Source organism: Oryzias latipes, chromosome 17 (genome assembly GCF_053564925.1).
Source record: "Oryzias latipes strain Hd-rR chromosome 17, Olatipes_Hd-rR_3.1".
Classification (NCBI taxonomy): domain Eukaryota; kingdom Metazoa; phylum Chordata; class Actinopteri; order Beloniformes; family Adrianichthyidae; genus Oryzias; species Oryzias latipes.
The window spans coordinates 11,790,352-11,813,706 of NC_136253.1; the positions used below are offsets into that span (position 1 = coordinate 11,790,352).

The 23,355-nt window shown below is 40.8% G+C and overlaps 1 protein-coding gene across 11 annotated transcripts in view; it reads left to right on the forward strand.

The window, feature by feature from the left end:
* Positions 1-23,355, forward strand: part of efr3a (EFR3 homolog A (S. cerevisiae)) — a 113,544-nt gene that overhangs the window by 17,793 nt on the left and 72,396 nt on the right. For 7 of the 11 annotated variants that reach the window (XM_023965572.2, XM_078934422.1, XM_078934424.1 and 4 more), the window contains one exon: positions 20,913-20,989. In XM_023965572.2, the coding sequence (XP_023821340.1) occupies positions 20,913-20,989 (77 nt within the window). Of the gene's footprint in view, positions 1-10,991; positions 13,149-20,912; positions 20,990-23,355 lie in introns of those variants that run through there. The other 4 variants (XM_078934416.1, XM_078934417.1, XM_078934418.1 and 1 more) reach the window with 1 other exon arrangement.

The following is a 23,355-nucleotide window of genomic DNA, read 5'->3' on the forward strand; positions in this document are numbered from 1 at the left end:
TTATTTAAAAACAAACCCCAAAATGACGCCCCCCACCCCCTTGTGTTCCAAACAGGAAGAAGCCGCTGGCTCCAAGAAGCCAAAATCCCATCGACTTCTATAGATAAATAAACAGCTGTTACTCAGTGATTCTATTGGTCTAAATAACTATTCTTGTTCTGCTACATCATTTTATCATCTTTTTGCTAAACCGATTTTTTTTTCATGCTATTTTTTTCTTTACCGAAAATGTTTAGTTATAAATTGACCAATCAGTTGCATCACTAAAAGCATGCAGTGACCCTCAGAGGTTTGATTGACAGATTCCCCTGAGCCACGTTAAGTAGAAGAGGTGTGGACTTCAAAAAAGCGTACTCATGATTGGTGACAGTAGTGCTCTTCAAACACTCAGACTGACTTGGACTGTCAACTGGCTCTGAATGGCGGTGCACGTTTGGCAGAAAAATGGTCACTGAATTGGCTTCATTTCGCTGGAACAGGAGGTGAGGCCTTTTCCATGGGTGACGTCCCAGCCGGCTGTGTTGTTGCTGCGAGTCCTGTTGATCATGGCTGTTGGATTCAGTCCCCTTTGAATTATGTATGTTGTCTGCGTAAAATGAGTATTAAAGCGCCGGTTAGGTTGATATTTCAGACAAATCGTGTATTTTGGGGCACAAACAGCAAATTTGCCATGGATGTACCTTAAGATCTTAAGACCTCTTTCAGAGAATGTCATTAGCTGTTAGTTATTTTAATAACTGGCTCCGTTATCAAGTCTGCCTGTAGAAATTTACATTTTTCTCCATGGAAAAGAACTAAAAGGTTCCTCAAAAAGAGCCTTGTGGAACTTCAAACTTTATTATTACAGTGTTTGAGGTTGCCAACTGCAAACAGCCTAAATTATAGATTAAAAACAAACAAACAAAAAGTTAAATGCTTGATCAAAAAATAAAAAAAATACATTTAACCCATAAAATAGTTTGACTTTATGTGGAACCAATCAGAAGGCAGGCCCACCTTCGTCTTTTGTTTGTTATCTTTTAACTAAAAAAACACTAAAGTTGATGGATACCTGCTGAAGGATAAATGAGCTGTTCATCAGTTATTCTGACTTTTAGAGGATCTGATGTGAAGTTAGTGTAAAAAGTCATTTTTTAGCTGAAACACTCCACTTATTTAGCTTGAGGATAAAGGGTTATTTTTGATCCAAGTGTGTCGTGTCACAGCGATAAAAGATTTTCACACTTACAAGATCCCAAGCAAACAAACATTCACACTTCCAGCAGAAAAAAAAGTCTACAAATCTTCAACTTAACACCAACATGGAATCTAAACCGTTCAGTGACTCAATCAGATGCCTGGTTTTTTTTATTTTGCTTATTGTTATGCTCATTTAGAATAAAATAGAAAAACTCAACATATGCTAACTTTTAGCTACAAAGTCTTAATAGATAAGCAGCAATTCAAACTTTAGCTTAACAGTTTACAACCAGGACACACAGCTTTGTAGTTGTGTAGCCAGTGTAACTTCATTTTAAGAAACAGTTTTGTTTTGTGTAACAGTTTCTAACTGTCCTTTCTAATTTAGGTTAGACTTCTTTTTATTGCTTTACAGTTGATCTCAGGCTTTTGATCAAATGTATTTATTTCTGGAGCTTCCTGGCTGTTTTGTAAAAAACCTCCAGCCATAACTGAGTGACTTTACAGCCTTTTCTATCAGGTCAACCCTTTTTCTTTTAGCTTTGACTTGTTCTTCTGGAGCTTCAGTATTCACATGTATTTTTGCAATACCTTAGTGGTTTTGTGCTCTCTCTTGGTGGGCAGGAGCCTGGGATTCATAAACCATACAATGTATAGTAGATGAAAAATGGTAAATCTGTACAGTACGCTAAGGTGGCCTGGATAAATATCAAGGTAGTGTACCACTTGGTGAGTATCTAGAGCAACAAAAGCTCATGCTGATTTTTTTTTTCTTTTCTTTTATCTCTCCGAGTGGGCTGCAAGTGACGGATAGTAGCTAACATGTATAGAACATACACTGGTAAGTCAGGCTGAAGTGGGTGGACATAGGCGTGTTTTACAGGTTTTTTTTTAGTTCTGTAGTCACCCCATGTGTAAAGTGCATGCTTCTTGCGTCACGCTTGTGTGCAGCATTCACTCATGGTCATTGAGTGAGTACCAGCAGCAGTAGAGAGGAAGATTTCTGGACTGAAATCTGCCTGCTTTTTTCTACATTTTTTAATCATGACTTTAAGCTTTGGTGAAGGGGGTCTAAGGGCAGGGATGCCAGTTTAGCTTAGTCAGTTTGTTAGTTCATTTTAGTATTTTTCTATTGAACTCTATGTATTCATGATCCTTCTGATTTTATGTTTCACTTTTTCAATTACCAATACGAAGCCCATCGAGACGACTGTTGTTGTGAATTTGGGCTATACAAATAAAATTTGAAGGATTTTTTTTTTTTTTTTTTTTTGGAGTGGATGTTTTCCTCTAACAGAGAGTAGGTTCTAACCCCTCTACAGGGAAGAGGAGGCTGGATTGAGTTCTGGGGGAGGAAGCTCATCCTCTGTGTGACACTTGAACCCATCTGAGTGAACCCTTGAGCAGAAGATGAGCCTTAAGGTTTGGACTGCTGAGACTAGATTTTCACACCCAGATGTTTGTATTCAGAGGAACTTGACCAACTCAGAAACCTTTATTGTAAAAGTCAAGTTTCTGATTCAGATTGAGTTTGTTTTTCTTTTTCTGCCATTGGCTGTTTGTTTCATTTGAGGGAAGTGTTGAAGTAGAAGGTAATGAAGAGTCCTTAGTCTTGATTCATGATGAAGTACATCAGTGGTGAGCTTCTCCATTCATCTCTGCTGATTTGCGCCATGTTTGGGTCAGTTCGCCACATTCTTTCAGCTGGTTTTGGGGCAGACGATGATGTGAGAATGATGGGTGTGGTCAGGAGTGTCGCCTTCAGGCCCCGGTTTAAGGTTTTGAGATGATGGGCGGAGACTGCCTGAATCAGGTGTTTTTTGGGATACTCAGCCTGTTGGACTTGGGCCCTCTCTGGAAACAGGAGGGATGGATGATGAAGAGGGGGGAAAAATTACTTTGAATTGGACCCATTTGTCAAATCCTTTTCTTCTCCACCCCCATCCATCCTCTGTTTTTTTCTTCCCGTCATCTCATGGTTTCAGCTTTTTTCTCTCCCTCCTGTCTTCATCATTCCTTCTTTCATTTCTTTCCCAGCTCCTTTACTCCCTCACTCCCCTGCCCTTCCACTGGTTGATTTCTCCCTCATGGTGGCTGTAATTTGCTGGTAGATGGATGGACGAGCTCTGCAATCATTCCCTTGCCTGCTGCTTTTGATGGAGCTCCCGCCTCAGCTGTTGGCGTTCTCCTGGCGGCAGGGCCCACCCCTCAGCAGCAAACTGATGGAGCTAATGACCGCCGTGACGGGACCTTTAGCTGTCACGTGATTCCAGCGTCAACTCAGGCATTTCGGTCCAGGTCCAGAATTGGTCCAGAATGCTGCTCCTCATAAGAGAATTGACCGAAACTGAAGGAACCTCATAGATTGTAGACGTCATAGCAACGTAGACATTTAGGAGGGCACAGTGTCATTTTGTCCTCGTCATTCGTTCCTGCTCATTTTGCAGATAATTTGTGGAAATGTCATGTTCCAGAGTGCGTGCTGAGATGAGTGATTGTGGAGCCGTCAGTCACGCTTTAAGAAAAGGGTCAACGTTTAATGAAAACGCTTTGAGTGCTTCTCTGAGAGCTAACGCTAACACTTATGAAGATTTTTTTCTTCTTCTGCCAAATAAAGCTGAATTTCACTGCCAAATTCTGGATTTGATTCAATATCAATTCAGTTTTAAGGGCCATTGAAATTTACAATTGCTTCACATCACAAACATTTTTAGATTCATAGTTTTGTCTGCATTCATGCTTCCGAGGTTTTTTGTTTTCAAATTGGGCCACAATTAATATCAACAATCATTTAATTGGATACGTAGACTTTATATGAGAACTAGAATGAACGAGTGTGACGTCATCCATAGAAAATGATTGGTAGAGAACGAGAACCCCCCCCCCCCCCACCCGTTATAGACTGCTGTATGCTCTATACCCGTCACACTATGCGAATCATGCGTGACTATTGGGCTGTTTATATGCAATTAATTAGGGATTCGTGCATAAATTACGCAATTCTTACATGATATGAAAGTTGTACAGTGTGAAAAGTCTGTTAGACATACGTGGAACGGTCATAGCAAGCCACAAACTTGCGTGTGCTTCTCACAAGAATTGTGCACAGTTACGTATAATTCATGTAATAATTGTGGATGAACTAAATAAATTAACAATGGGGGGGGACTGCTGCTCATTTAAAGGACCTAAAATTTTAAATGTCTCAAAACTGAATTTACGTAAGGGCCTGATGGCTAAGACCCTGGACAAACCTCTGCGCACATTGAAGAATGATAAACACAAGAAACTATTCTGAATTACGGATATTGTGCATATACCACGAAAGACCGAAAGTTCATCAGTGAAAAATGCACAAATTGTATGTAGCGGTTGTGTGATACAGCCTTTAATAGAAGTCTATGGAATTTTTTTCTTCTTGGAGCCAGCGGGAATGCGAGGGGGGGGGGGGGGGGGGGGGCACTCAGTCAAGTTCTCATGCAAAGTCTGTGATTAGACTAAATGTAGAATAAAAACTGATTGACACTCTGTAAACCTTGTTCTTATGCGTCTGCTGTTTTTTATTTTTATTTTATTTTTTTAATCAAAACACAAGACTATAGCAGTCTGGAGTAGCAAGATAGGGTCGGCTCTGATTCCAGTCAAGGTTGGCGTGTTCGTCTTAGCACTCAGTAAGAGACAGCTAGAACAGGACAATCTGTGTCAGATGACAATGATCCAGGAAAAAACAGACTTAAGTGAACCACAGCAGAGTTCATGTCGGAGGTGTTCTCTCTGGGGCATCTGATTGTTTGATTTAGGGTCCTACGATTCGATTATCAAACGATTATCCCAACATTTGCACTATTTTTTTAAGCATTTTATTTTTACCCAGAGTGTTTGTTGTAGCCCACACTTTCAAATTAAATCATGGAAGTCATCAAAACATCTTCTTCTCAACAGTTTTACTCTTGAAAAGTAGGAATAAATGGCACATATTCCCCACATTTACAAGAAACATGAGCTGATAAAATTCTGTAAATAGTATGAAAAAAGCTTTGATGTATTAAGGCCTGCCTTTTGTGTTTGCTTGACAAAATACCTTCAGAGATGGTGTTGAATGGCGCATACTTGTATAGCATTTTTATAGCTGCTTAGAAGGCCCAAAATGCTTTACAGTCACCCAAGCGCACACACATCCACACTTTGATGGCAGCTCCACTGCCAAACACTGGCGCCAACCTATAACCACCCGACGAGATTTGGGGTTTCATTGTCTTGCCCAAGGACACTTCGACACATAGGCACACATAGGTGGTAACCAAACCTGCAACCTTTAGATTTGAGATCAACGGCTCCACCAACATACTGTTCAACACACTCAAATTCAAATCATCCATTCAGCCATGCATCTATTTATGTATTCATACATTCATTATTTCATTGATACATTTATTTTCTTCTGCTCAAACAAATTCAAATCATAATGCATCCCCTACCATGCCGGGTAGTTGGATTGAGACATTCTTCAAAGTCATTTCATGAGCAAATATGTTTGTCTCTTGTTTTCTCACGCTTTGCATGATTCTCTTTCTGAATGTCTAAATAAAACTTGATCTTGAACTGAATTTAGTTTTAAGACCTGGAGAAGTTCAGACAAATCTTTTTGCATATTCCCTCTCCATGAACGGAGTCAACCCTCTAACCAGTTTCTCTTATTTACTAAGGTCTCCGAGACCTTTGCCACACTCTGTTAGCCCTGTTTTCGTGTGTCCATGCAGACGGTCTGTAGTCGTTTGCACAGCTGCGTGTCCCGATGAAAGTCACAGTAACTAAAACACCCAGAAGCAAAAGCAAAAAGCAAAGCTTCCCTGTAACGGGATGAAGGTGTAAACGGGACTGGCAGAAATGTGGAGGAACCAGCCTCAAACATTCCTCGAAGGTAAAGGCAGATAAACGAAAGTTGTTGTTTTTTTTTTTTGTGGCACAGTGGAGACACTTCAGCTGATCCCTCGTCTGCTGAGGAATGTAGACACATGTCGCTCTTCAGCCTCAGACAAAGGTTGCTCATGCAGAGGAACCGTTTCAGATGGATGGCTGCAGATTGGATCTTTTCGAATGCCCCCCCAGCTTTGCCTCATAAACATTTAACAGCGAGTGCTCAACGCTCAGTGCCTCGTGATAAATACGTTGTGCTCAAATTGAATTATGATTCAGCCGCAGATAGTGGACTTGCTGTGGGGCGGGCACTGCAGCTTATTTAAATATTCATGTGGGCTGGATGAAGCAGAAGCCACAAGAAACCTGAGACTGCTGTTTCCTGGATGAGGGAGGAAGAGGAGGAGGAAGAGGATGGGTCGGTGGGGCAACTTCAGTTTTTTTGCACAAACGCTCAGATGAACAAACAGCTGCTGAAGTGCAAGAATACATTAGCAGACACGTCTTGAAAAGAGTGAGCGTGAAACATGTGAGCCGGACCAGCAGATGTGAGGAATGTTTTCTGTCAAAGCAGAGCTGAAGGCCCCGCAGTTCCTTCAATAGCACCTGATGAAGGTCATAGTAAACCAGATTATGTTGGAGTGAGAGATGAATATTTTATCAAGTCACATTCATATTTCAGCATCTTGATAATCTGGTTTGTATGGTCCAATCTCTTTGACCATGGAATGGAGATGCATCTTTAAAAGACTATATCAAAGCCTTGGGTACATGCACCAATATCGCTGTTGCAGGTTTTTGGGTTGACTGAACGCATTAAGGGGAGTGTAGGTATGTCTTGAAGTTTCCTGAGGCTCGTGCAGACACCTCAGAAGGACGTCATGAAAATTAAGTTGTACGCACTCTTGACATATGGGTGCTGGTGTGGAATGTTGACCTTACGCCACACTCTAGTTGTTATGAATGGGGTGGGCACGTTTTCACTTATTACAGGAATAGTACTAACAGGCTCTATGAGCAGTCTGCATAATTTTGAAGGGGTCGGAAATATGAAATATGTATGACACGCTTGTGTCTCACCTACTCCCCCCCCCCCCCCCCCCCCCCTTATTTACAGTGGTATGTTCAATGAAGCTACGTTTACACCGTCCTCGGCAGCGTTCAAATGGCCACATTATGCTAAAATCTGTTTTAGGGTTCTACGAACAAAAGCTGAAAGTTAAACCTGTTAAATTTTGACCAATCAGGGACTCGGATTGAAAATTGATCATGGAAGAGAAATCGATAAATGTTGTTTGTGTCTGGCCGGTATTATACGACACCAATTCTTTCATATATCAGAATAGAGCTGTGAACATTTCCTAAGAAGCCTTCTCCAACTGTCAGTATATGCACAAGCATGGGTATTGACAGTCCAGTGAACACCATATGCTGAAACACATGTCAGAATGTGTGTTTAGCACGACACTTGCCTGGTAGCATAAATTCTCACCATGGCCGGTTGCCTGCTACACACCCGTAGAAAAAAAATGTGCATCAAATTTTTGATTGTACAGGCTCACTGAGCAACTACGGCCCATGAGGCTTTGTGCAGGTCACCTGCGTGTCACGTACAGATGGAGGCAATTGTGACAAAGGTTTAAGCTCTGTAGTCCTAATCTTTTCTGTTTCTCACCATCTTCAATTTTTAGGTTATTTTAAAAAGCCCAGGCCTCATCTTACCTGCTCATTTCAGTCTCTATAATTTTTTGTTGGTTTTAGTTTAAGTTTTGGTCTCTTTGGTGGGTTTTATACTATGTTCCTATTTGATGGTCACTTCACTAGCAACGGTTATGGAGTTTGTCCTCCAAGACAACAGAGATATGCGTGGAAGCAACCACAGGAAATTAAAGATTAAAGGTATGAAAGCTTGAAGACTGACAGACCTGCTGGATTTCTTTTTGCTTTTTTTTTTCTCCCCACCGTCCTGGTCAAAGCTCATATCAAGCAATAGCGCCCCCAAACGAACAGCTGTTGGAATTGCACTGCTCTTTCTCTAGGTGGTATGAAACAATCCAAAGCAGAAGAAGGCCTGAATTCTTTAAAACATCCAGCAAACTGTTCCATAGTTGGAGCCTAATGGCTGCAAAAGATAAAAGTCAGAAAATTCTGGGGGGAAACACTGAGTTTATAGACCACAAGGACACTGGACTTCTTCATTTTACACTGAAACATGGAACTGGGTTTGTCTGGTTTTTCCCTACTACATCCATTCAGGTTACAAACTTTGGAGCTCAGGTTCAGTTGACCTACCAAAGAGGAAGGTCAACTACAGTGTGAAACATGAAGGTGTCTCTTAACTGTCTTTGAACGCCAAACCTCTTTGAGCAGCAGGCTGCAGTTAGACGGGCAGTCAGTGTTTCCACACCTCCTTTTCATCTCCAACATAATCAAGGAAATTAATGATGCCTGAAAAGTTGTGATTGGTTAATTTTGTCAGCTGGTTGTTCATGGAGCTCAGATTTACTTGGATCTAATTCAGATTTAGACGTCCACATTAAATATCATACTCTCCACGTCTGTGGCTCTGAACTGCACAAGTGTGGCGTTAATCTTAATATTGAGAAGGGATCTGTGGATGTCTAGAAGATGGATGGAGCACTTTGCTTCTGCAGCTCCACATAAATCACAGAACAAATGCAATGTAGATAATAAAGATGGAGATGGTAATGGACTCCAGAATTCTTTCATTTTATCTTAATAAAGGCCTCTGGCAGCAGGTCCTGAACATTGATTTTTAGATTTTAATGAGAGTTAACAATGTCTTTGGAGCGTATAATAAACAATATTGGGATGAAGTGGTGGATGGACGAGCGGGCGGATGGCGTTAGACGGTTTGAGGCTTGTTCTCTGTTCATGGAGCAGTTCATGAGGGATAAATGAGTAAACAGCTGGTGGTGTTCTTATTATTATTATTATTTGTTTTTAATGATTTGGACTAAATTGTATTTCTTTTTGTGGGATATGCAGATAAAACGGCCAAACTTATCCCTCTAAGACTATAATTTTCACCGGAGTAGAAGTCGCACTTTTGGGAGAAAAATGCAACACTTCTGAACAAATACACCAAGCCCTATTGCTGCGTTCACACCGAACACGATACATGCACCAAATTCGAGTCTGTTGCCTCTTTTGACGCGCGTCAAGTTATTTTTATTTATTTGTTAATTTTCTTCATTTTACGCGTGTCAAACTCAATGCTAAATACGTGTCCAAGAATGTCTTCATAAACTTGATGCTCCTGTTGTGTGTGGGAGAAGCTAACGTTAAGTTGTTAGCCTCATCGTTTGTCTCATTGACAATGCATGGAGGACACAGATGACAAGAGATCAGAGAAATTATTTTAAACAGCCTTTACCATGGCCTTGGTCAACACGTCTCAATGTCTTTTGTGTGAGATCATTCAGTTTTATTTTTTGACTGCAATCTTTACCTTCCACTGCAGGAGCTACATGTGAATGACGGCTGCTTTTAGCGGTACTTTCGTCTATAATCCAGACTAATGTCTTGCTATCCCGCTTTAGTCCGAGGAAGGAAAAAATGAAATTAAAATGAATATTCTCTCGATGCAAACAAGCAAAATATAAAGTTCAGAAAGAAAACGATCAGATGCCATGTTTGTTTTGGATGGTGCTTCCTCTTCAGCGTTGCTGTCAGTAGCAACCACTAAAAAAAACCCACAGTACTGAAGCTGTTTGTAAAGAACAGCCATTTATTGATCGGTTTAGATCAGTTGTGGTTCATTAACCATGTTATCTGTGTTTCTCCTGGTCTGTTGGTCTTGATAAAGAACCCAGAAGATTTAAGAAGAATCTTTGTCGTTTTCTCTTTGAGGCGAGCTTGAACCCCAAAGTAATTGGAGCCAGATCAGTTCTGTGTATCCAGTAGGTTTCTTCTTTCAAAATAAAACCTGCCATCATAAACATCAATACAAAACAGCCCAACGTCCCAACAACATACAGTTCCCTTGTTTATTGTCCTGATCTTTACTTTTTCCAAATACCATTGATATTTTAAAGGAGTAAAACCCCCCACGGGGTTCATTCGGTCATGAAAAACCTGGAAAGGTTTTGGAAACCGAAGATGCAATTTTTAGGTTCTCAAACTGTTTTTGAAAAACGAAATCTTCAGTAAAGTCTTGGAAAAGAAATGTTCATGTCTTGGAAGCAAAAAAGCATATAAAAAAATGAATTTGAGATTCAAATTTGTGGCAAAAGTTCAACCGCACTATCTGTGACGGGAGTTAACGTTGCCGTAAAGCAGTTTCAGTTGTCGTCGATTCAGTCTGTGGCGCTTTCAGCCTGCTGTCGTGAAATGCTACAAAATGCCGGAAAATCTGGCTTATTAAACAACAAGTGGCTTTTCAAGGAAAGACCATGAAACGCAAGTCCATCGACATAAGCAGCATTAGAGGAGGGGGGCTGGTGAGCCACTAAAGGTTAGAAGCAGCAACAGTTGCCGAACACTGAGGACTTCCTCCCACCGTCAGCATGCTTCATAGATTCATTGCTTACTGTAAATTGTCCTTAGGTGTGTGTGTTAGTGTGCATGGGTGTGGGATTGTGGCCCTACGAAAGTGGCCGGGATTGGCTCCTGCAGCCCCATGACCCCGAAAGGGAGATAAACGGGTTTAGAAGATGACTGAATGCATTGTGTTGGTCTTCCTACTGGCTTTATCCACAAATATCATAGAGCAAAACACTGGATGTTTTTTTATTGACCAGTATGAACTGTTTATTTATTTGTTTATTTCTGAGTCAATCCTCACAACAATAATATCAGGCAGAAAGTGTCTGTGGGTGACCTGCTGGACGCTGTGGGTGTGGTCAACTTTGTCAACCTCGCTGTGATTTTTTTTTTTTTTTTTTTTGTAATAATTTTTTTTTCCAGAATTCTTTTAAATATTTTTTAGGACTACAGCAGTTATAGTTTTCGGTTGATTTCAAATAAAATGTCATGCAAGTAAACAGTCGGACCCTTATCTTTTATATCTGAGAACAACGATATTTATAGATCAAAAATTAAATCAATGTGATTTCAAAAAAAGTCTAACAATTTTATAGCGATTAACTAAATAATTTGACGTCCCTACTTTTTTGGAGCCCCTTAAATCCTGCAGAATGTGCAAGGGGTCTGTAAGTGCTGTTCGCGTGAGAAGTGCGTAGTCCTTGCTGTTTCATGCAGCTTGACAGTTAGAAATAAGGAAATGAGTCAATCGGATCGTAGTTATGTGAACGTCTTACAGGCATTTACACATTAAGTTCACGGTCAGTAAGGGGGAGGTGTTTGCACCTTACTAACTGGTAGTGTTATAAAAACTTCCCAATAAATCTGCCACATCCACAACAATGCATTCTGTTTTCATGAAGTCTATAGAGCTGGCTGAGGGAGCCTAACGGGAACGTCAGACAACCCAAAAACCCCCAGCACCTGCACGGGTCAACCCTTCCTGAGGCTCTTCGTTCCTTTGATTATACAAAGATTTGAAGTCAACATCACTTTCTTATGAATAATTTCCTTAATCAATCATCACACAATAAATTCCTTTTTTTTAATTGGATAATGTCTGCAATAAACCTTTTTTGTTTGTCAAGAGCTCCCAGAATGCAGCGAGGTTATCTCTGCTCCTCAAACAGCATGTCAAGGAGGGTCTATCTCCAGGTCTCTTCAAGGGCGAACAAATACCCAATCAGAGTGATGTTGACAGTCTGCTCACGGTCTCTGACCCGCACTGTGCTGCTGAACAAGGACACAGCGGGATGATGTTGTCACGTCTCGGCGTTCTTGTCAAAGGCCAAGGAATTAATCAGCGGGGGCCAGCAACCATCTTTAATCTTGTAGATGATGTTGTGGAGATGTTCTGGGTGGTAGATGAAAGCGCAGGGCTCTGCAGGGGGCGGGATTGACTGTGGCGTGGTGAGTGACGGCTCACCTGCGAGCTCACGTTTCATTTTCCTCCACGTTCGAGCAGCAGTGGAGGAGAGCTTTGCTTCTGTCATGTTCTCCTTTCAGACCTTCAATTCTATTTGTTGAGGTGGGATTTTGCAATCCATGTTGGTGGTTTCTAGACTCAAGTCAATCATCAAACTTTGTACCTTAAAATGAATCAAAACACTTAAAACATATTTGCTTTTTCCTCAAAAGAATAAACGTATATCTTGTTATGATTGAAATCGGTTTCCTTTTGCAAAAATTGGATATTTTATTTTGAAAAAGGTGATCCATTCATTAGATGTACCCCAGTTGTGAGTTGTTTCCATGGCGACACTAACAGTCTGGTTTTTAAGGAGCTCTGGTGGCTGACTTTTGGTGGGAATTCTTTTTAGAGCAACTTTATGAAGAAGAAAAATAAAAATGCTTCTTCCGGCATGGCTTTTTATTCTGCTGCAGAACGTTTGGGCTCGAAAAATCAAAAAATCAATTCAAACTAGAACGCGCCATCGATGATGTTTACGTCTTTTTTTCCTAGGTGCAGGTTCATGAGCAGCAGGACCTCCACCTCTTTGGTGAAACACGGCTGCACCGTACAGCCTCTGAAGGCTCCTTTGTGTCCAGGTTTATCTGAGAGTCTGGTCACATTTTCCTGTGAGCACAGGAGCTAGTAACCCGAGTCCCTGCGCTCGACTTCCCTGTCAGAACGAGAGATGTCCTAGAAATGCGCTCATTGGGTAAACGGGTTGTCCATCAAGGATGACGCGTGGAATCGGCCTCTAAAAACATGCACCAGGGAGCTTTTTGGTTTGTCTCACCTGGCGAGCTTGCAGATTACGTCACTGGAACTTGTTCAAGGTGGATTTTCCTGGAGAAAAATCATTTGGACTAAAAAGATTTCCACAGACTCTGTTAGGACTTTTATTTTGGGGGGTAGAGGAGCCTTCCTTGGGTCATGCCATCTTTTTGTGTCACTGTGAGGAGGGGGATCCTGAGGAGATACAGGCAGGTGCCTCGAACAGAGGCCGATGGGACCTTCAACTACAACCGAGCCTCCAACCGCCAAGGTCTGCTGAGCGCCGGTATGTCCATCCATCTTCTCCAAGTAAAAAAAAAACATGAACAGGATTTAGAAAAAACTGTCCACAAGCCTTCAGCCGGATACATGTTTGACAAAAAAGTCAACCCAGAATGAAGTAAATATAGACACAAGAAGTGGAGTCTTATTTTGAAAAGTAAAAATAGGGATCTGAATTTATACACTTTTATACACTGATAAAATGTGAATATGAGGTCAGAAGTTCCTATTTCAGTCCAAAAAAATTCATTTTTCTTTTCTAGATTTTTCTCCACAATCCAAACTTTGACTAAAACTTAAAATTAAAATGCAGAACATTGCGGAAAATAAGGATAAAATCATTAACTTTTTTCGCAGTGTTGATGCAGCATTCAGCTGAAAATATTTGCAGGACTTTCTTTTCAGTTACATTAATTTGAATAAAGAAACAAATTAAGCTTCATTTATTTAGCAACAATGTCATCAGGAAACCAGAGGGCCGTACAACAAGAGATGATAAAGAGACAATTAAAAATGGAGCAAATTAAAAACAAAAATTAAGAACGATTAAAAATACAAAGACTTAAGAAAAAAGCCTTTTCTCTAAATCTGTCCTTGTTTTCTCAGCAGGTTTAAATTTGACTACAGTTGGTTCAGACTACAGGTGACTGACTGATCCCCCCCCCCCCCCCCCCTTTCTTTTTATTGGGAAGTTTTTCAGCAAGAAAACAGAAACGACTCCTTTATGATTGAAAGTAAAACATTTCATAGACGGCCTGAAATCAACAAAAGCAGAGAGCTAGGATTGGTTTGGTTGGTAGTTTTTTTCTTATTTTTTATCTAACTTGGCTGGTGAGTGAAAAATGAGATTTTGGTCACTGTGGATGTGATTTCAAACTTGCAGCATCAAAGCACACGCAGCAAAATCCGATTTAAAGCCGTTGCTACCAGAAAAGCTCTGCCGAGTGCGTTCTAGTATCTTATCTTTATGAGATGCTTACGCTAGCGGTAGCTCCTAAAACATCTGCTGCATTGTTCTACTAACATCTTTACAGCTTCGTATTTAGTTGAACTTTGTGTTAGATCCAATTTCCGAAAGAGAGGTTAAAATAAAAGTTTTTGTGAAATATATTCCATCATTTGTAATTAATAAGAGCAGAGAGAGAGAAAAAAACGATTAAAATTGAAAATCAAATTTGGAATGAAAAAATCTGAGATTTTAGTTTTTGGCCATATCGCCCAGCTCTACTTTATTTTGAAGTGTTCCATAACAAAACACAACACTGCCTAACCTATTCCTAGGGTAAAATGTTGCATAACGGACACACAACACTGCTTTTCTTTGCATCATAATTATTTCATTTAGGTTTGATTGTGTCAAAACTGTAGTTTAATTGCTTTAGTGATTATTGTGATGTGGAGAACAATGAATAAGTACCAGGCTTACAATAATCTGAGAGGTAATCAGGGCGTGGATTTGTGTTTCAAGGTCACTGCAGCTCAAGAAAGTTTAGCTTTAGCTAAATGACTCTAGTGATAAAAGCTCATTTTGACAAGATTGTCAGTTAGTTCGTCAAAGTTAAAACAGCTGTCAAAGATAGCCCTTCATTTATACTCATTTAGGTATATAAAAACAGTAAAATAAAAACCAAAAGCTTGGGCTCGTTTTGAATGGCAGTAGTTTGATCAAAAGCTGCTTATTTTAATTTTTACTTTGTTAAACTTAGAAAACTTTCTTTATGGAATTAAATCTGAAGTTCTTCTTTTAGTTCCCCTGACAGTCAATAAATCTCCAAACTGTGTTTTAGAAGAAGAAACCTTTAGTAATTTGTTTTATGAGCTGCAGTGTGTCGAGTTGGCCCCTAACAGCATTGAATGCTGGGATGTTGGCCTCCAACCCTCCTCAGATTTACTGAGACATTTTAATGAAGAATGGACCTCCTGTTGACGTCCTCTGTTCCTCATGGTCCTTGGCCTATGTCTTGCATCTCAGTTTCTGGAATGATTCCTACCCATGACCCATTAGTTGGAATTCTTTCCTGAAATTGCTGCTTGGCTGCAGGCAAATGATGCGTCTGATCTTCTCTATTGGTCTTTAGGGGCCAGATTAGCTGTTGTTTGTGCTTGAGTGTAATTTCTCAGGGGACGTGCACGCTGTTCGCCGCATGTTCACCTCCATCTCAGCGTGGTACACAGTAGCCCATCTACAGCTACAGACTAGGGCTGATACATCTCCTACATAACAGTATAAGGGTGGTTATCCTCACAGCCGGGATGCATTTGACTGTGATTTGAATCTGCTCCATACAAACAAACGACGGCTGATCACAACAACAGCAGAAACACCTGATGGTGGATGTTCCATCTGTCAGTCTGATGCTCCAGGACTTAATGGTTGAAGATCAAATATTTTCACACTTTTTTTAGCAAAATTAAAAAGGTTTTGTGGTGAAAGTATGATCTTCTTGATGGCATAAAGTGCCCACTGGTGACCCAGTGGCCCAGAGAGGGATACGGCGGGTTAAGAAAATGAACGGATGGATAGTTCAGGAGAACTATTGGATTGATCCGCCATATTGAATGTGTATTCTATCCGCTGATTGAGTCACTCAAGATGTCACATCCCCAAAGCTGAATCCCTGACATTGTCTGTGTGGTCCCTGATTGGTTGACCTAACACAGTGACCTTGCCAAAGTTCAAACATTTGAACTCTGGCGAATTGCGTTGCATCACTCAAATCGCAATGCTGCCAGACCACCGCGCTGTGCCTGTCGCTCGTATCGCGCCGCAAGACCTCAAATTACATCTGTACCATGACTTAACATTGATACTACTCCCCCAGACCCTCGAATCGCGTTCAGTGTGAACACACCTTAAGGCTTTAGTTAGAGATCATTGATGGAGGTGGAACTGGAGATGTTGAAGTTAACTGAGAGTGATGAGGATGAATCAGGAATGAATCCATCAGAGGAACAGGTCATTTTAGATGCCCAAATCCAGGCCTCGAGGGCCGGTGTCCTACATGTTTTCCAACCATCCTGCTAATGAAGCTGCTAAGTAGCTAAACACACCTGAACAGGTAATCAACAGCAGATAAGGCTGGGTTTCTTAAAGCTAGCATGAGGCCAGCCCTCAAAGCCTGGATTTGGGCACCGCTGTTCTAGAGACAAATACAGGAAAGCAGAAATGGTTTGGACATATTTAGAGGGAAGCAGTTTTGATGTTGGTCAAGGTCTTACAGACCATGGAGGAGGTTCATAGATGATGTTTAGCAGGACATGATGGTGGTTGGTTTGAGCGAGGAGGACGGAGATGATGGGGATAGATGGAGGCCGACGATTTACTGTGGAAACCGCTAAAGGAAGCTGCCTGAAGACAAATTTAGATTCTGAGCTACAAGTAGTTCAAACAGATGCTGTTTGTTTTCCAATCCACCATAGCCAAGATTACACGTCTAAATCAATTACGAAAGGAGCTTTAGATAGTGTCTTTATCCCACAGCACCATTCAAACATCTTAAAATAAACCAATAAAGTTTTTTAGCAATTTTTAGATTTGAAAGTTATTTTTCTTTTCCCTCATGGATCATATTTCACTGAAGGATAAGTGAAAATGCGTCACAATTGGCCGTCTCATCTCATCTGCGGCGCTCATTAAGACTGACACCAATTTGTCAGCAATTAAGCTAATGAGTCGACATGAAGTTCTACACAATATTGACTTCATCGTGACATCATAGGTGATGAATGATTTAATTAGTGCTCAAATTAGTCCACATAAATGGCAGACTACATGTTTCTTCAAAGGGATTGAAGTCGAAGGTAATTTGTCTGGACTTCCTCACCTTTCTGGAAGGCTAACGGTAGAATGACTGGACCCGCTCTTTGCTTGTGATCATTTTGCTGGATTGAATTCATGGCGTCTTCCTTCAGGGATTCGCCTCCAGACTGGCAGAAACTGAAAGACAAATCCCCGTGAAGTCATTTCATTTTTCCCCTGAAGATGCTGAACTAATGAGGCAGAAAATAGCCGGCTGTCATGGCGGTACTGTCTGCAGCCCGGTCCTTGAGCCGACCTGGTTCTGGTCCCAGAGGACCTTCGGAGTGTCTTCATCTGCTGTTTGTGTGTGTGTTTGCGTGTGCTTTCAGTGTGAGGACTGGAAAAAAAAAACAGATAAAAGAAAACCGAGCGGCACGTGGAGTTGACCTCCTCTGTGAATTGGCAGCAGCTCCGAAATGCTAGCAACAAACTTAACTTTGGTCGACTTATTTATCCTCATTTTAAGGTAGCAATTCAATTTGATCCTCAACATAAGGGTCTCATTTGAAGTTGTCAGCATCACTACGCAAACACATACATGGTCATAAAACATCAGTTACACATAAAACTATTGTAACATAAAACGTTTTATTTTAAAAAAATCCTTGAAAACGTCTTCTTGCTGAACATTTCACTGTGAGGCTGTTTCGTGTGTGACAGACAATTTGTGAGTTCCAGCGTTTTATTTCATTTTCAGCCTCGGAACATCAAATTAACACTAGAAAACATGGATCAAACACTGCATCAATTTAATCTCCTGCTGAAGTTAGTCACTGATGATCAGTTGAAGATCAAATATTAATGTTAATGATCCTTCTGACTGAGAAATGCTTCGGTTTTCTTCGTTAAAAACTGCCAAAAGTGAAAGACGCAGAGTTGTGCTGTCGTGTTCGAGGCGCTTTGACTGCAGCAGAGTAGTAGCATGATCCATGATGGGAGTTTTTGCAGTGGAGTGGTTGCCTTGACAACCGCCTCCCAATCTGACCTGCAGCGAAGTTGATTAATCTTCACGCTTCGAGGGCCCCCATCAACCTGCAGAGCCGCTCGCTGGAAAAATAAACTGCAGAGATATTGAGGTGACCTCTCGCCACCTGACGGGCTTTTATGCAAGTCCCCCCTAATGGGGTGAGCAGGGGCATCTGGGAAATGAAGTTCCCAGCCTTTCAGATGATGTTAAACAGGCAACAAGTGTGATGGAAGGAAAGTTGAAATCCTTGAAGGAGAAAAGAATTTAGCTTGATTTACTATTTGACTTTTTGTTTCCTTTTACCATTTAAAAAAAAAAGGGTTTGTTGGATATAAATTATTTTTGGATACTGTTAAGTATGAAATTATTTTACCCTAAAACAACCAATCAAACTCTGTTTCTATAGACTAAGCTTTTTACTAAAGTTTTGAGGAAATACTTATCACTTCTGAGTTCAAAGTGAATTTTCGAAAACCTAACTATAGTACACTACAGTACATTCAAGTAAAAACATCTCACACACATTTTGAGCTTATTTCAGCTGTTTTTTATGCTTTAAATTACTTCAGTTTCTTGTTATTAAAATGCTGACCATAACAGAAGTCATCTCATGGTTTCACGCAAATAACGCTAAAAAACATTCAGTAGAATCAAGATAAAGAAACCAATTTAGTCCAAATGACTCTGAGTTCAAATTATTCTGATGGTGTTTTATAATGGTCTGTATCAGTGATCAACAACTTCATGCTGAGCATGCAACTGGGAAACTGAACACCAAAAATACTGGAACATCTGCTTAAAGATGAAACTGAGACCCCTTAAAACCCAAAGAAGGCAAGGCAGTGTACATTGTTTGACTATTAAAGGGGTCCTCACAAAATCAAGTCTGCCTTGATTTATTTTAACCCTTTGAAGACCGGACTTTAAGTCTGGTGTTGACGTTCTTTCAGCTCCATAACTTTCAACCGTTTACGCAATTAATGCAATTCCACTGGATTCTTAAGTGGAAAAAAGCAGATTTGCGCTGATTTGAGACGCTATCAACATTAAATTAAGTATTTCTTATCGACGCATAGCTAATATACAAAGCTGTTTTTCAGAATTGGTTGGAATTACATTAGTTGCAGAAACGGTCAAGGAGTTGGAATTAAATTGGAAGTAGTTGGAGGAAAACCATAAAAAGGTTTAAAACGATGGATGGTGAAGATGGTTGTGCTTGAAGTGAATCATTTAGATTTTCAAGTCTAGAGAGGCGACCTCTGAGCCCAAAGACCCAAATCCCCCACACAGAACCAACCGTCTGTCCATCTTCTGTTGATTGTTATCCTAAAATCAAACCTACCTGTCGACGTCTAACGTCGCAGACCAAAGACGAGAATCGGAGTCAGGCAGGCCAACCGGAATATGAGCTCTATTAAAACCAAACAATTTTTCAACTCTGCTTCCCATTCTAGTAAAAAATAAATAAATAAATAAATAAGAATACTCATGAATTCTGTTCAAAACGTAACGTTAAGCCTCAGCATTTTAATTTAAGCCTTTAGATGTTAGTAAAGAAAATTTCTGTTTTAGAATAAAGACCTCACCACACAGAACAGCACAAAGAAAACCAGAATTTTATTATTTTAGTTCAGTTTCCTGGTAACAAATCTCCACTACAGACCATTCAAAACTTCTGTGTTTATTTGTAGGATTTTCATAGCATGCAGCTGCGTCTCAGAGGCTAAATGGTTTGCCACTTCGATCGTCTGTCAGCAAAGCTGAAAGCTGCAGTGACCTTTGTGCTGCTTGTCTGCTGCTCCTTCACACTCCAAAACATCGACATTTCACAGACGGCGTGCTGCTGACAGCTAGGAAGGAGTTCTGTGCTCGGGCTGCAAATACAGACAATTATCCTTAAGATGGATATCATTGCTCCTTCTGGAACCACCTTCTTTTTTTCTAGATTTTAGACGTAGATTCAACTGTTGCTCCTTCATCAAAGCAAATGGAAGTCTTAAAGTCCAGAAACTCTCCCTTTCACAACAAAATGAATCTAAACACCAATGAAACTGAACAAAAAGTGTGATTGTAACTTGTCTTAGTTGAAGTGTAAAGCCTTAGTCTCAAGCACTTGTACGGTGCGGGTTGACCCGTTTGGGTGCTGCATGTGTTTGGGTTGTCCGGACCCGTGTAGGGTGGTAGAGGGGAGGGGCTGCAGAATGCAGTGTTCTTGAGGCTTTTACGGTAAACTCAAGAGAGATGATGTGGTAAGTAAGTATGTTTGATGATGGCGTATACTGTCCTCACTCTAGTCATTGGTAAGGTGTGAGTACTGGACCTGTAATAATGATGCATAAATGCTGGATGCACGGGGTGTGGACTTGATATACAAGTACCAAAAGGATGTCCACACAAAACGATTGTCTAATTTCTTCATTTCTAACTGTCAGACTGCACGCAGGCAGTGTATTTATCATGTAAACAGCCCTAAATCCATAGGATTTGGGAGGATTGAATACATGAAAAATGTGTACGACGTTCCTGCAACACGCCTACTTCACCCTTACTTACCCTGACGTTTTGTTTAAGTGGTCAATACGACCTGTCGCCCACAGCATGCCCCTAGAATTTGCATGAACTTTTTCGTTCTATAGGCTCACAAAGCGTAAATTGTGAATGACATATACTTACATAACACTTTTTTTCTTTCCTTAAAAGCCCAAAGCGCTTTACGGTCACTGTCCCATCCACACACTAATGGCGGTTTCCCTGCCAAACACTAGCGCCAACCTATAAACACTAGGATCAATAAGGGGTTCAGTGTATTTTCCAAGGACACTCCGATGCACAGGCGGGCAAGGCGGGAACCAAACCTGAAATCTTCTGATTAGCGGTCGACCGCCTTACCTTTGCACCGCGGCTGATCTATGACCTTGATATTTTTTGCAGGTTACTTAAAGACCTCGTCCGTGCAGGTTTGTCAACGTCTTCTAATGATTGGATGTTCTGTGTTCCTGCAGGCGTCTGTGGCTGCTGCGGGCCGCTGAGGCCGAGGTACAAACGCCTGGTGGACAACATCTTCCCCGAGGACCCTAAAGTGAGTGCTGGCACGCGTCACGCCGTTCAACCAAAATGAAAGTGACAAGATCCACCGGCCATTTTAATTCCTCATTACGGCCAGATTGGGCCTCCCAGCTCATCTCACTGTCCGGATCGGTCAGAGTCCGACCTTAAAACAAAATCAAATGTTGCAAATGGAGACAAATGAGAGGCGCCATTTGAAACAAGGTTATTTGGCAGCAGCGGCTCTGATGGAATGGGAAAAGGACGGGCGAAGGCTGCGAAGGCGCCGGAAAACTGGGTTTCAGATAGAATCGGGTCATAGCAGATTTAAATGACATTAACGCAGCTCTTCCTCCCAGTTTGTCTCCTCAACAGTGAGGGAATTGATGAGCAGGGAGAATTCCCTCACAGCCACCCAAGTCTGACTGTCCTGCTTTCAAATTGATGCCCCACTTCAGACGTTTTGGCTCAGTTTTGTTATTTTATGCGCCGAAGAGGTGAACTCACATCAGCGGTTCTGTTTTTCCACTTTAGTTCAGATCAAAAATCTCTAAATCTCTATTGTTCAGCTTTTCTTAGAAGAGAGCTGATGTGGTTTGGTTTAGCTAAAGTGAAGACCATGTGATCAGAACAATCAAATGAATGGAGCTGCTGGATAACAACTGAACAGACTTGATGTGTCGTCCTGTCAGTGTAGCAATCTTGAGGAGGAACATGTGATGATGCTTTTACACAAAACGCAAGTCACTACCTCTGTTTAGACGCATGGCGAATTCACTGCTGGAATGTTGTCCAAAAATGTTCTGGGGGACCTACCGAACCACATCTAAATACATTTTTACCTAAATTACTGTAACATTCAGATTTGAGGACCAGAAAGAAAATATGTAAAAAAAAAATGTCAGTCTGGAAACAAAAGTTTTTGTCAACGTTAAATCTGGGTTCATATGAAATGTTGCATATTATTCATTAGTAAAATTCTAAAATGAAAAACCATGTGAACAGGAAAATAACACAAATAGTTATCTTATTTAAAACGTATAAAATGCTGTATTTTTGATCAAAGAAACAAATCTGTTCATTTAAGAAAAAGGCCTACGGAGTGTCACAGAAGTTTCCCATGATGGATGTGGCCACAGGTTACCCACGGCTTATAACGAAATTTAGCCAATCACAATCAGAAAGATAGTACACACAGTTCTTAAAATGTGTTTATAAAAAGAAATGAACTGCAACCACTGCTACCTCCTGTTAATATCTTTTTAAATAAAGAAATGACTCTGCCGTGTCTTAATAGGCAAAAACAGATTTCTTGGACATTTTATCGATTTCATGACAGGACGGTAGGATTTTGAACACCAGCCGCATTTCCCCCACGGGCCAGACTTTGGACATGCCTATCGTATACAATGCATGACAGACACAGAGGATCTTGACAGAACTTTAGCTGCGCCACATTGTCGCCCTGCTTGGAAATCCCAGCCACCAGACCATCGCACCACACCCGACGCTCAAATCACGCCACGGGACTTCTCACTGCGTCTGCACACGGGCCGTCCCTGGGTTCGGTGTGAACGCAGCATAAATCTTGTCCCTGCTCAGAGACATTGTAATCATGTGTGTCATTGAGAGTTGGTGTTCTATGTTGGGTTATAAATCATATATTTTTAATATTTCAAAGTCTGCAGCTGTCCTTCTGGTGAAGATCATGGCTTCAAGTTTTTCCACAGCTCTGCTGTTGACCGTCGTTCTGTAGAGGAAGTGTGGGGATCCTGGAGATCCGGGAGTGACTGTTTGCTCTCATCTCCCTGTCTCAAGAAATCGATCAGTCTGTCCTGTGTGTCCTCTGAGAAACCTTCACACTTCATTCTGTTTGTTTAACTACACTTTTTCAGCTGCTCTTACCATCAATCCAGTATAAAAAACCTCCAGCCGCCTCCATTAGTTTCATTTTTGCTGTTTTTATGTTTTTAAAATGTCAGATTGATTTATGTTCCTATAGAATGAATCACCAAAAATGTTGCCCTCTTCGAGATTTAAGATCTTCTGAAAACACTCAGTAGATGGATGGTTCAAAACTTTTAATAACTCAGCGACTTGGATAATACTCTGTCCTTAAAAATTCATTGTTTTTAAATATTAAAGTCCAGGTAAATGATTTAGAAGCAATTGTTCACTTCAGCTACTTTATCAGACTATTTTTAAGCCATTTTAAAGAGCTTTGTGTATTTTTGGAGCTTTTATTTTGCAGTTTTTATTCATTAGTCCTCCTATTTTATTTATTTTTACTTCTTTTTTTTTAAACCCATCAGTGCCAAGCTGGTAATGGTACAAACGTAAACAGTACTACCAGTACTGAGGAAAAATGCAGATTTCCATGCTTTATTTCCGACATGTTAA